Source organism: Orycteropus afer, unplaced genomic scaffold (assembly GCF_000298275.1).
Source record: "Orycteropus afer afer isolate SDZICR_OR568_19922 unplaced genomic scaffold, OryAfe1.0 scaffold00083, whole genome shotgun sequence".
NCBI lineage: Eukaryota > Metazoa > Chordata > Mammalia > Tubulidentata > Orycteropodidae > Orycteropus > Orycteropus afer.
The window spans coordinates 5,755,969-5,769,990 of NW_006921670.1; the positions used below are offsets into that span (position 1 = coordinate 5,755,969).

The 14,022-nt window shown below is 45.8% G+C and overlaps 1 protein-coding gene across 1 annotated transcript; it reads left to right on the forward strand.

Annotated features, from left to right (window-relative positions):
- The first annotated feature begins 264 nt into the window (after positions 1-264).
- Positions 265-12,519, forward strand: RBX1 (ring-box 1). The gene is made up of 4 exons (XM_007941700.2): positions 265-351; positions 2,276-2,354; positions 8,075-8,145; positions 12,430-12,519. Exons 1-4 carry the CDS (start codon positions 274-276, stop codon positions 12,517-12,519), a joined length of 318 nt encoding a protein of 105 aa, XP_007939891.1. The 5' UTR covers positions 265-273.
- Positions 12,520-14,022: the final 1,503 nt, after the last annotated feature.

Consider the following 14,022-nt stretch of genomic DNA (forward strand, 5'->3'; position numbering starts at 1 on the left):
CGTTACCCCAGCTCGCTCACGTCGGCGCGGCCCCGCCCGGCCCCGCCCCAGCCCCCGAGCCACCACCTCCTCCCTGGCGGACAGGAGGGGGGAACCGCGCCAGCGCCTTTAAGAGGCGTGGCCAGGTGCTCCGCCCCTACCGCCCCTCGCGCGCTAGTGAGAGGTGGGGTGAAAGAGGAGGTGCTCGAGAGTGTAAGGCGGGAGGGGGGGGGAAGCGAGGCGTGCGCTGCTGCGCAGGCGCAGTAACCAGACGCCGGACCGTGTGTTTCCAAAATGGCGGCAGCGATGGATGTGGATACCCCGAGCGGCACCAACAGCGGCGCGGGCAAGAAGCGCTTTGAAGTGAAAAAGGTTGGGTCTCGCCAGTGCCTTCCTCAAAGAAGCTAGAGAGGCGTGGATCTGGCTGGCAGGCCCGAGGGTGACCGAGGCGCGGAGGAAAGGGCTGCATTTCAGGGCGTTCCTGGGACCGGGTACACGAAAAGAAGCCGGGGGGCGGGTCTTAAGGTTGATTGGCGTGACGGCGATCCACTGTCCGAAGTAGTATTAGTTTCACTATGAAGGAGTGCGGCCAATCACGGAGGCGCTTATTGAGATAGGCGGGGTTGCGATTTGGTTGCGGGAGCCGAGCGCCTGAGCTGTCACTGGAGTGGTTGAGGGGTGGAGGAAGGAGAGGGTGGGGTGGGTGGATGTGGGAGTTGGCGAGACTGCGGTGGGTGGAGGATGGGTCAGTACGGCGAAAGCCAGGAACCAGAGGTCCTACCGCATTGGAGGCCTCGGAGGAGCAGGGAAGGAGATCCCCTTGCTCCGCCCCTTTCTGTAGCTGGAGGTCCCTCTAATTCTGAGGGACCCCGACTGGTCCTCGCGCAAATCGAGACCTGTATTAACCCTCTCTTTGGCCTTCACCCTGCCCAGTAAAAGTGTCTCGAGTCTAAAGGTTGGCTCTGCCGAGACGTCTATTGGTTTGTCCCACCGTACCCGTCCTCTGGTTCTCCGTCATGTTCACAGTCCCCCCGCCCCCAAAAAGCATAGTGAAATTCGTTAAATGTGAACTCAAACCTTGTGGCGTTTAGGGAGAGTTGAGTGCTGGTGGAGAGTGACTTGGTAAAAGTGGGAAAGCATAAGTGTGGAATGTGTCTTTTGCCATGAAATGCTTTTTAGTGGCTTGCCAACAGTTTGGGAGGAAAAAAAAAAGTCAGTTCTCAGCTAAGAGGAAATAAATCTGTTCAAAATGAAGAGTCTGAAATAGGAACGATTCTATTCGTGGAGTAACTGGTTGAACATGTTCCCCCTCCAGTTGCTTTTGCCGGCTCATTGTGGGCACTGCGTGCTCACTTGCAGCCAGCAGCCATATTGGAGAATAGTAGAGGTCGGTTCTTATCCTCCCAAGTTGAGGGTGTGAGATGAAAAGTGCGGAAGTTACTAGACACGGAGAATTGGATTTGAAAGAGATGAAGGTGTTGGGGGGTGGTCCCAAATTAGTGAATGCCTGGAAGTGTACATAGCTGCAGAAGCCAGAAGGTTGAATCACTTAGTACCACTTTTAGATAAACTCTTGTTGGAATTATCTTAACCAAACGTAGAAGTCTGAGCATGTACACGTTGAGAACATCAATTTTTTGTATGGTAGGAATGAAAATTCTAGTGGCTTCTGGTGTTTGTAATGGAGTAATTTTGTAGGATTTGGGTGATGACCTTGTTCTGTGTGCTGACTGACACGGTGGTGGGTAGTAATCCAGCTTATCGCACGATTACCCATTCTATGATCCAGTCATCATCTCGGTTCGTTCTGTTCCTAGCTCTCACCTCTCCTCTCTTGCTTCCAAAGCTGCCTAGGAGAGCTGATACTTACCTATGCAGATGTTGAGATACTGAGTTTTTCCCAAACTGCCAGGGGAACCTGCACAGTAAAGCAAGTTTTTGGTTTACGAAAGCCAGAACAGGCACTTAAAAACAATTCCTCATTTACTTACATCAATAATGGCTGATTTAAGTGATTTTAAGCTGTAAGGAAACAATCAAAGGTGTCGCGTTAATTTCTGCATTCATCCATCAGTCTTTTCGAGATGGAGAGAGCCTACGTGTAGCCTACTCTTGTCATCTGTTATAATGACTAAGATTAATATAGAAAAATTCTTTTGTCTAGTGATCCCTGTGGCCAAAGAGATGGTAACTGCTGCAGCAGCATGAAGCCCTGAAAAGTGTGTGTGTGTGTGTGTGTGTGTGTGTGTGTTACCTTACAAGGATAGTGCATTGTTCCCCCTTTTTCTCTTTGCAGTGGAATGCAGTAGCCCTCTGGGCCTGGGATATTGTGGTTGATAACTGTGCCATCTGCAGGAACCACATTATGGATCTTTGTAAGTAATTGGAGGAGAATGGGAGGAAGTTGAGAAGGTTACAGGGATTGTGGCTGTCCTGACATGACCAGTTTTCTTCTTCTCAAAGAGCTGTAAAGCAGAGTCTGAAGGGCTTGGGGTCTTTTGCATCTAGTCTGTCGATGTATTTAAAGTAGAGTGGGGTTTTTTTTATGTTGTCCTGGAGCCATACCCAGCTCTCAAAATAAATCTCCATCTAAAGATGGCAAGGCCACATTTAGCATGAATTGTGGACACAGAGGCACTGTTGATTCTTCCTCTTTACCTTTCCCAGCTCCTGCCCGGACTCAAAGGCAGAGTAGTGAGAGGAAGAAACTAAGCTTTGAGCTAAATGCCCTATGTGAGCTGGTTAGATTTCGAAAGAAAAGCCAAAAGAGTAAGGATTTTTTGAAGTTAGCTCCAAACATTGTAAAGAAGATATCACTACCAAACTCAAAATAGGCAATTAATTGCACTAAAGAAATGTTATTTTAGTCTGTACATATTTTGTTACACGTGGCAATCAAGACCTAGTGGATCTGATTGTAACTGTTGACTGGGCAAGAAAGTTGATTACACCAAGAACAGTTGAAGTACTTTTTTCAGATTGAGATCAGAAATGGGATAAAGAAACTTGAAGCTTCTAGAATTGAAATGATGGGCACTTCTTTTGAAAATCACTCAGCCACATCTCTGACCTCATGAGCCGCTTTCCCGCTTACTGAGGTAGTTTTGCTGTCCTCTTTCCTGTTCCCGAAGTCCCTGTGCTCTGTTCGAGCCCTTGCGTATCCCCTTCGCTGTGCCTGGAACGCCCCCCCCCCCCAGCCTTCCCCGCCATCTCACACAGCACTGTACAACATCGCTCAGCCACAAGTGGGAGCACATGGATACTTTCAGATTACTACTCACATTAACAAAGTAATAATAGATAATAGTTTAAAAAAGGTAAATTAATTTTAATAATATATTTTATTTAATCCACTGTATCCCAAAAAACCAAACCCACTGGCATTGAGTCTGTTCTGACTCATAACAACCCTATAGGACAGAGTAGAATTGCCCCATAGGGTTTAAAAACTAAACTAAACTCACTGCTATTGAGTGGGCTACAAGTCGTAGTGACCCCTCCTGGCGTTTCCGAGGTGCTGTCTCTATGGAAGTAGATTGCCCAGTCTTCCTTCTGAGGAGTGGCTGATGGGTTTGAACCACTAGCCTTCTGGTTAGCAGTCAGATGCCTTAGGCACTGCACCACCTTGCCAGGTTGTAAATCTTTACAGAAGCAGACTGCTATAGCTTTCTTTGCAGAGCAGGTGGGGGGTTCAGACTGCTGGCTTTTTGGTTGGCAGCCGAGCACTTTAGCCACTGCGCTGTTAACCCATTATAGCCAAGCTGCTTTTCATTTCAACATGTAATCACTGTAAAAGCTGAGTTAGTTTACATTTACTTATTTATTTTGATACTATGTAAGTCTTTGAAACTCAGTGTATATTTCATACCTAGAGCCAGAAGCCTGGGGATTCAAACCCACCAGCCACTCCTCAGAAGATAGGTTGGGCAGTCTACTTCTGTAGTGATACTGCCTTGGAAACCCAAAGAGGGGTTGTTATGAGTCAGATCTGACTCAATGGCACATAACAACAACAGCAACAACAGCACATCTCAGTTCTGGGTATTTTAAATGCTCAGTAGTCACTCTACTGGACAGTACAGAAGTAACCAGTCATTTTTCAACCTTCACTTTGAACTTGATCAAAATTTTTTTCTCTGATCATATGTACACACAAATAGGCTATAACAATTCTGTTCAACATTCCCAGGGCATCTTATCCTTTCCCTTAGTAGCAGTTGTTTAATTGAGTTGGTTCTCTGTCACGTCCATGTTCTTTGCTACTACTGTATCCCTAGCATCTACCATAGTGTCTAGTACATAATAGGTTCTTGGAAAAAATAGGAGGATAATCTGAAACCACGTCAACTTGGAAAGCACAAATCAGAATTTGTGTTGGAAAGCGATCCTGGTGTTTGTTGGCAGTTCACTGCCCCTGGTATCTCTGGGCTGTGCCGGTGTTTACCTTTTCACACTATAGACAAGGGAAATCAGCAGCCACCATGACGTTTCATATAGAGAGAAGGTCCCCGTCACAGAAAAACATACGCACAGTTTTAAATGTGTTTGGGCGGGGTCTTTGATTACATGGTTGCCAATTTCCGTGCCTTGCATTTTCACAAGAAGTTGTGCCCAGAGAAAATTTTACTTTCATGGGGTTCTTTTCTGAAAATAGTGATTTTATGTGACTTTGATTCTTTTTTTGTAAGTTTCCGTGTGTGTCTCTGGGTGCCAGGGAGTGCGTTTCTTGAGAGGACCACGGCTGACAAAGGCCACCTGTACTCCATCTTCCAAGAGCAAATTGAACGTTCGAGGGACCAGTATGGGCCATCAGTTAACCTTACCTGTTTTCTGACATGGGAGATTTTAAATGTCAGATGAAGGAGCAGGATCTTGAACTCCTGTAACACAAAATTATAAAAGTATGTTCTTAAATCACGTCTTTTATTCACTCAGTGAATATTTATATGCTGGGTATTTTGTTAGGCATTGGATTAAAACAGTGACAGATCAAGTTTTTACCTGTAAGAAGCATATATTTTGTTTATTACAGACACAGATGAGAAGGCTTGGGAGCACTCCTGGGCTTGCCTCCCTCATAAAAATAAGTGGATTTTAATTTTGGGCAAGAGACCATTTTGTGTGTGTGATTTGGGTGAAAGTTTACAGAGAAAATTCATTTTCCATGCAGCAGTTCATAAACATTTTGTTTCAAGACATTGACTGCTATCCCCATAATGTGGCAGCTCTCATCCCACTTCCTTCCTGTAGTTACCTTTTCCCTGTGTTCTTTCCTATGCATTCCTGCCCTCTGAGTTATCTCCCTGTACAAATACTGCCCTTCTGATCTCCCACAATAGATTGATCTAAGGAGTATACCTGCCTGGTATAAATGTTTACCTTATATGCCTATCTGTTGTTTAGCTGGAAGCCATGAGGGTGAGTTCAATTAAAGGCCCAAGGGGTGACTAGGGACCATAGTCGGGGGGTTTTACCATTCTTTATCAGATAAGGAAGCCTGGTCTTTTTTATGATTTTGAGTTTTGTTCCACATAGTTCTCCCACTTTATCCAAGATCTCTTGTCCTGATCCTTTTCCGAGTTTTTGACAGTGGGTAGTTGGGCACCATCTAGCTCTGGTCTCAGGGTCATGTACACTGAGGTTCATAAGGTCCACTCATTCCTTAGACTAATGGTCTCTATGCGTCTTTCGTTTTCTTCATTCTTCTTTGCTCTTGATGAGTAGAGACCATATATTGCATCTTAGATGGCCACTTAGAAGCTTTTAAGACCCCAGTTGATACTCACCAAACAAACAAACAAAAAAAAAACTCACTGCCATTGAGTCAGGGCTGACGCACAGCAACCTCTCCCTGTTTCTTGGCAGTTTTAAAGAGTTATTGAAATTGACAATCTACTAGGTGTTATTTTTTTTCCATTTCCTCTGGGAATCTAAGCCATCCAGAAGGGCTCAGACCCAGCTTTTGCCCTTGAGTTTATCAGGAAGTTGTCTCTTCCTGAGACCATAGATCTTTCTGTGTTTTAGGTATGAAATCTGTCTGCTCCCAAGATGAAGATACTGCTTCCTTCCCAGTCTCTACATGGTAATGGGCTCTTACTGAAGTTCGAAAGACCCCACACTTTATAAATCCCATGAAGTTAAGCTGCTACCTTTGCTGAGGTCTGACAGAAACCCGTTCAGCAGTGCTTCTGTCTGTCTGCTCCAGCTTGACAGGGAACACTTCCTTCCCCTGTGTAAAACTAACTTAACCTGTGGACTGGGGCTCTGCCCTGAAACTCAGAAACATTGACTCTGTGAGCATACGTTGCACTCGTGTTTCATCATTTTTCACGTCACAACCCTTCTTACCTGGCACCTAGAGTACAGTCCCGCCCTCCTGTGTATTTCTGCTCCTTAGCAGGAATTTTGGGTAAGGAGTATGTACATATCTAGCCCCCATTTTCTGTATTAATGGGAGTAGTTACTGTTTGCCTTTTGAGAGCTTTCTTGGCAGAGAAAGGGTCCCTCTAGGAACTTTGAGGGGGGCAGGAGAGAGGTCAGGTATATAAAAAGAGAATGATAATGGATGTGATAGATGCTATAGGAATATGTGTTAGGAGTGATTAAAGGAGGAAAGACAGTTAGTTCACTTGGGAGAATAAGGAGAAGCTTCACCCAAGAAGAAGACATTTGAGCTGGATCTTGAAGGGGAGGAAGGGACTTACTGGTGGAAGGAGGAGGGCTGTTCCAGGTATGGGGTAACAGCAGCATGAGGAGGCAAGGACTCTATCCTGGAGGAGCCTTAAGGGATTCTGGAGATAATAGTGCCGGGCCCACAAGCTAGAAGGGAAGACCAAAGTACAGTCTCAATGCGATAATGTTCCCTGAAGCAGTTTTGGTTTTTGCTTAAGAAGTAATCAAAAGTGTGGCTGTCAGTTTGCAAGTTTCATGACACGGAGTTGTCCTCTGAGCTAGAGGGTTTTATTTGCTCTGCTTTTCCTTTAAATGTAGTGGTGTGGTCACAGCAAGAAATTCTGGAATGTTCTGTGTAGACCCTAGATCCTCTACTCATACTAGAAGGCAAAAACCCAGTTCCTGTCTGTCTTGGGACAGAAGCCAGGTCTGTGACTTCAGTCCGCTTGCCTTTCTTATTTTTGAAGGGTAAAAAAATCTCTTGGCATTTCTCATCCCCTAAAACCAAATATACCCATTCACTGCTCCACATCCTTTTATTACAGTGTTACTGTTGTCTACCTATGAGAGTTTGAAGTGATGTCTCCTATTAACTAGTCTTTAAAAACTAAAGTTTGTATTCTTCAGAAGGGAGACTCCATGTAGTTAAGCACTTTCAGAGAAAGCAGATACACCTGCCTGCTTCCTGGCTTTGGACCATCTGTCCCGGCTAGAGCTCTGTCAGTTCCCTGTCGCAGGCAGATTTTTGTTCCATTTAAGGTCCCTTCCCTCCCCCTCTCTGTGAAATGGATCATTTGGGTACATTTGCAGCAATCTGCTCTCCTCGCCAGACAGAAGCTCTTCAGGACAATAAGCATCACAAAGTAGGGGCCCCAACTCTGCCCTGTCGGCCTGGTTTGTGCTTTGTTGAATAGTATTACAAAGAATCGGGATGCCTTCACTTCCTGTTGTTTGTCACCTGTCCCCTTTGGGGACTGGAATTTCACTCAACATGGCCTTCATGTGGACAGGCCTGAGTTTGCAAGGGCCCAACAGGAACCATTCAGCCGGAGTTTGGAGAAGGTACCAGTTCAAGGAAGCCTGGGAGTTGCGAGGTGGCTTTCAGAGTTTGCTTGCCTTACCGGATTAGGAGGCCTCACTTCCATTTTAACAAGTGAAGTTATACTTAGAATTGAAACAAGCCTTTTCCACGTGTCACTGTTTTTCAACAGGATAAGAGATTAATTGCTGCAGAGCGCATGTTACAAAACGGCCTTCTGTTCCTCACCCTTTCCTACGTTCATCAGAGAACCGATTATGACTAATTAAGCACTTGCCAATTTGCTCAGGTCTGCTCCCTTCCCCATCATGTAATTATCAGCTGCTGTAGATTGAAAGGTGGCTGCTCCTGAGGGCAGTGACCGTCTTGCTCTTGTTCCCACAGGCATAGAGTGTCAAGCTAACCAGGCGTCTGCTACTTCGGAAGAGTGTACCGTCGCGTGGGGAGTCTGTAACGTAAGAAAACATCTTTACCTATCAGCATGGCTTGTAAACCTGTTGCCACTTTTCCTGCTTTGCCATTCTTGACAATAACTAGAGAAAAAAATGACTAGCTTGCCTTTCTCCCCAAAAGGTCTACAAATAGGAAAAAAGTTTTAATCTTTGTACTTTGTCCTGTTAGAGAGTAAATGTTACTAGTTCCTACAGGGAGGTGCTAGAGTGTGTTGTTATATAGAGTACCCCCACTCGTTAGCAACACTTGGGGGATCCATCTTTGGAAGCTGCCTTCAAAGCCTGTAGTGTAGTCTATGGAATATTCTGTGGGTGGATATCTTTACCTTCTGAATAGAGGGTTTTTTTTGTTTTTTTTTTTGAGGTCTAGGTGTCTTCTAAGTTTGGTGGATAAGTCAGGTGTTCGAGAGAGAATGTGTGTGTGTTAAGTGTGGGAAATGTAGTAACTTAGGGTTTGATTGGTTGGTTTTAATGTGGCTCATGCCAGAAATGTGCCATGCAGCATTGTTGAAATGAGTTTTCAGCCTTTCTGGGTGACTGCTGTAGAGGCTAACAAACACTGAATGTGTAATATGTAGCATGTGTTAAAAATTCCCCCTAATTGCCTCAGAGACACAGTCATATTAACAGAATTGTCCACCTCTTGGCCTCCTGTGCCGTGGGGACAGAGGACCCACAGCTTCTGGCTTGGCGTGGGGTGACAGGCTCTGGGGTCAGACCACCCTTCCCCTTCTCTGCCGCTTACTTGCTAAGCTACATCAGAAAGAGTATTTAACAATTGAAGAGCTGTAAGTTTGACTTGACTCTCCTAAAACAGAATTAACAATAGACTGCACAGAGCTGTAATCAGGATTAAATGATTTAATGCTTGGGAAGTGTTTAGAAGAGTACCTTGTACATAGTAAGCATGAGTGTTCCTTAAGTAAATACAAATAAAGAAAGTCACGGGCCGCATAATGTCCCCTTGGGCACTGTCCGAGTGCATGTGTGTCCGTGGTCGCATATGGTTATAACAGAGCTCTGAAATCCTCACTGAAGTACAGGACGTAGCAGACATAATCGCAAATTGGAGTACAGGACATAGCAGACGTAATCGCAAAAACAAACAATTCCTCCAAGTTGATAAAGGATCAGTTCCACCAAAAGCTAAGGAACACGCAAGGGGGATGTGTACCAGATTTTGGAGAAGTTGCTAATGACATGGAGTGAGGACCAAACTCAAAAGCAAACCCCTCTCAGAACGTTGGTTCCTGCTAAGACATGAAGCTTGTTTAAGATGCTTTTAAAGAAAAAGCACAGACTACAATACTGAGTTTGGTGCTAGCTCTGGGTGGTTCAGATGTGTTAAACAACATTTTTTTGTGGCAGATGTCAGAGGGGTGAGTCTGCGAGTGCAAACGTGAAGGCAGGAGAATTTGTTGAAACTGTGGATAAGCTAGGTGTTCACACAACATCCAAATCACATAATACCCTGTTTCACAGAATGGATCGAGGATGCTAACTAACATGTGACAAGTTTGAGGAGGTGGCTATTTGAGTAGACAGTAGCTGTCCATACCATCTTGTGGTGTACCTGCTTAATTCTCCATCAGGCCCCAATGGGCAGTTTCACAGTAGCCTGTAATGGCCAGGGGACAGCTTTTGTCATTTATGGGGATAAAGAAATGAAATATATTGGGCTCTTTGCTCTTCTGTCACTTAGGCATATACTAAGAAGCACATTACTTTGTGGTGGGAGGGAAAAAGAGTGGACTTGCCCTTGAATTTGGCTAAGGAGAGCCTAGCCCAGCTGCCACCGAGGGCCTCCTGTAAAGAAAGGAGAGCCGGCCTGGTATGAGCGAGCCTCTGGACTGCTCCTTAGTAGCTAGTTCTGGGTCTTCTGCTAGTCAGCTCCGTGAAGTAGGCAAGTCACTTAGCTTTTCTGGGTTTGAGTTTCCTGTCTGTAAAAGAAAGATAATAGTATCTTCACACTTGCCTGGCAGGGTTGCTGGGAGGCTCCGATGAGGTAATGCATATTACCATCGTCCATAAACTGTCAAGCACCACTTGCTGTAATTGAGTCTACAGAACACTCCTGTTACTACACCTTCGATTGTTAGCTGGAAGAAAGTGGTGATCAGGAAGTGTTCGGGGACCTTGTCACCTGCCCTGCAGCCTCGTTTTCAGCCCCTTGCCCGCCCGCATTTGCTGTCCTTTTTTTTCTTCTTTTCTTTTTCAGGCATTCAGTGTTACTTACTGATGGTATTGTAGTGATGCTGATGCCAGAAGTATTGACTTGTTTAATTCAAAGCAACTCTGGAATTTTAAAAACAATACTAACTGTTATTAACTGAAGGAGCTCTGGTGGCACAGTGCCTAAGGCATTTGACTGCTAACCAGAAGGTTGGAGAATCAAACCCGCCAGCCACTCCACGGAAGGAAGACTGGGCAATCTACTTCTGTAAAGATTTACTGCTTTGGAAACCCAAAAGGAGTCCCCATGGGCCAGGCACTTAGTTTCTCCATTTCTTCATTCACTTTTCATGACGCCCCTGTTGTGAATGAGGCATAGTTCACAGAGTTTACAGTCTTGTCCAGGGCCAGTCAGCTGGTCATTGGTGCTGAGATACGAGCACACATTTGCCTTCTTTCGAAGTGGTTGGGTATCGTGAGCAAGGCCCCTGTAGTGCCGCAGAGTGCTGATGGCCGAAGTGGAAGGTGAACAAGGGTAACTCATATACTCTTGCATGAGTCCGCCCCCACCACCTGATGGTTGTGGAAATGCCTCAACTTTCTGCCAAACTGGGGTTTGCTCCTTTCTGACAGTGAAGTCATATGAGCGTTACCAGGAAAGGGATCTTCCGAAAGGCTGTCCTGGCAAACGTGTCCTCTTGAGTATCCGTGGTAGACTCATTGTGGATTCCACTTTCAATTATTGAATTGTAGTTTTGTTTGTGTCAGGAAAGAATTCACAAGACAATAATCCATACCATGGCTCTTTTAAGTCACAAGTGTGTTTTGGGAGACTGACTAGATTTCAAGGCTGTTATTAAGCCAAGCCAGCTGAAGCTGTTGTTGTTTAGCAGGGGTGTCAGCCTGTCTCCCCTGTCCTCACCTCACCCAGCCAGTCATGGCATAGACCCTTGCTGCAGCTGTCTTAATACTCTGCTCGTAATGAGTGAGGTGGGGATTTGGTGTCCGTTACAGACGGACAGTGATCAGTACCTACAGAACAGTGACCCTCCGGAACCCTGCACACAGACCCCCCCCCCCCAAGTATGAAGTCCAGCTGCCTGCCCCCTGTCAGTCACCAGTATCCTCAGCGCTCTTGCCTGTTCACTTCCTGTCAAGATCGGGAAGGGCCCTTTGGTGCCTTTCAGCCGCCTGTGTGCAGCTTGCCCTGCAGTTCATGATCTCACTCCCTTTTGCAAACCGAGTCCCTCCCCCTCAAGACCCATTGATTACTGAGCTCCTGTTATACCAGCGTGTCAGTGAGAAAAGTTCCTTTGAACATAGCTGAGCTGGGTGGAAGGGAGGTCGGGGACTTGACAGGTGTCAGCTCGGGGCATGGCAGTCACAGTACACTAGCAAGGGCTGAAGAGAAGGCTCAACTCCTAGGACATCTACTCTTCAAGGGAGGGGACAAAGGACAGGGACCAAGAGTAGCGATGCTTGAAACCTTCATGGGATCAGGGGGCTCCTTTCCCAAGGCAAGGACAAGCCTGCCCTCAAAGGCTGAATAGGGCCAGGAGTGGCATCCCAACTTGCCTTGAGGAGGAGCGGACTCACTGCTGGGGTCCCCTGCTGTGCTCTCTAGATGATTTCTGCCTTTAGTTGGCCTTGTGCTGACTCACAGCGACCCCTGCCAACCACAGGACACTGTCTGGGCCTGCACCTCCTTGGGTGTTGCTGTACTTGAGCCTGTTGTCGCAGCCGCTCTACCAGTCCATCTCTTTTGCACTGACTCTCTCCTTTACCGCGCGGGATGTCCTCCTCCAGGGGCTGGTCTCCCCTAATAACACGACCCAAGGACGTGAGACCAAGTCTCGTCATCCTCACTTTGGGGAGCGTTCCGGCTGGACTTCCTCCAGGACGGTTCCTGCCTTTAGTGGTGGTGTTTCTAACAAGTGTTTCACTGGAACTATGTTCATACCTCAGCAGGGTGTAATTAATCTTCAGTTGAACTGTGTTGCCCCTCTTTGGTTTCTGTCGGCAGTTCTTTGCCCCAGCCCACTGTGTGTACCACCTCACAGCCCTGTGAGGATATGTCAGGAGGTTATTTGTAACAAAATGTCTCTTCTCTTTCAGCATGCTTTTCATTTCCACTGCATCTCTCGCTGGCTCAAAACACGGCAGGTGTGTCCGTTGGACAACAGAGAGTGGGAATTCCAAAAGTAGGTGTCTCTGGGTGTTTTGAAGTTTATGAGCTTGGACTTCGTGGTCAGCGTCAGTCTCAGACGCACCTCCAGCTGGAGGGCATATCGTCTTCAAAGATCAGAACGTGGAACATGCCTTGGTTCTTTGTTTGTTTTTGATGTGTGTTTAAACGAGTGTTTAATTAAACAGGCACTCAGCCATCCAGACGATGCAGAAAGGATTGGTCAGCATGACAACATTACAAGTGTGCTATCTATAGTTTCCTGATCTTCTAGGGTCTGTGAAAGTAGAGAATATGAGAATCTACAAACTTCTAAACGTTTCCAAAATCACACTATGGGAAGGCTCCATGAGCTAGTTAAATGTCAGGTTTCTTTGCTTTGGGCTAGAAGTGTCACCACCTGTCATGTTGCATGAGGTGCTCTGGTGGCACAGTGGTTACATCATTGAGCTGCTAACCAAAAGGGTCCGTAGTTTGAAGCCACCGGCTGGCTGCTCCATGGGAAAAAGGTGAGGCGGTCTGCTTTTTTATTGATTTACAGGCTTCAGAATCCCCCGAGACAGTTCTGCTCTGTCCTGAAGGGTCACAATGCGTCAGAATCAATTCGATGGCAGTGGGTTTTTTTTTCGTATCATGTTTCATTGGTTTATCTCATGCTGATTAATTCTGATACTGCATTTATGGTATCTTTTGGTTAATTTTTATTAGTGTGTAAATAAACACAACATGGTAAGTTTTTAAAAATTGGAATGGTTGAAAAGGGTACACCACAAAAAAACGAGTCTCCCACCTTAGCCCCTGTTCCTGCCTCAGAGGAAGCCACGTGCAATAGCTGCTCCGAGGCTTTTCTGACCATCTTTATGCATATATTTGCATACATAGGATTACATCCTACACTTGTATTTTGTTTTCCCCCAATAACAAATGTGAGCATCCTATGTACTGATTCACCTCACTTTTTTCACTTAAGTAAATTTCAGAGATTTTCATATCCATACGTATTGAGTGACCACTTTGTTTCTGTGCACATGGACTGTAGTGTATCATACTGTCGGTGGACATTTGGGTCTGCCATAGAGGTGAGCAGCTTCTGCTTGAATCTTTGTGTAGATGTGCAGGTCTCTGTAACAGTAATGGCTGAAATAGGAGTTTCTAGGTAAAAGAGTTGGCGTATTTTCATTTTTGATGAATACTATCAGGTTTTTTCCTCCCAAGAATGTGTACTAATTTACACTCCCTCCAGCTGGTGAAACCGAATGCCCCTTGTTCTATATCTTCCAGTACTATAGCATTAGACTTTTCATCTTAACCAATTGGTAGGTGAAATGTAGTATTTCATCATTTCACTTTGCATTTACTGAATTTGGAGTGAGTGCAGCAACTGTTGGTATGTTCATATGCCTCCTCTTTTTTCTGTGACCTGCCTGTATGTATAGGAGCTCTGGTAGCATAGTGGCTAAAGCACTTGACTGCTAACCAGAAGGCTGGCGGTTCAAACCCACCAGCCACTCCTCGGAAGGAAG

Excerpts from the sequence above, each read along its gene's own strand:
- RBX1 (XM_007941700.2), top strand. The coding sequence starts at position 274 with ATGGCGGCAGCGATGGATGTGGATACCCCGAGCGGCACCAACAGCGGC. Across the intron at positions 352-2,275 it reads AGCGCTTTGAAGTGAAAAAG|TGGAATGCAGTAGCCCTCTG; the intron begins GTTGGGTCTCGC and ends TTCTCTTTGCAG. Across the intron at positions 2,355-8,074 it reads GAACCACATTATGGATCTTT|GCATAGAGTGTCAAGCTAAC; the intron begins GTAAGTAATTGG and ends TTGTTCCCACAG.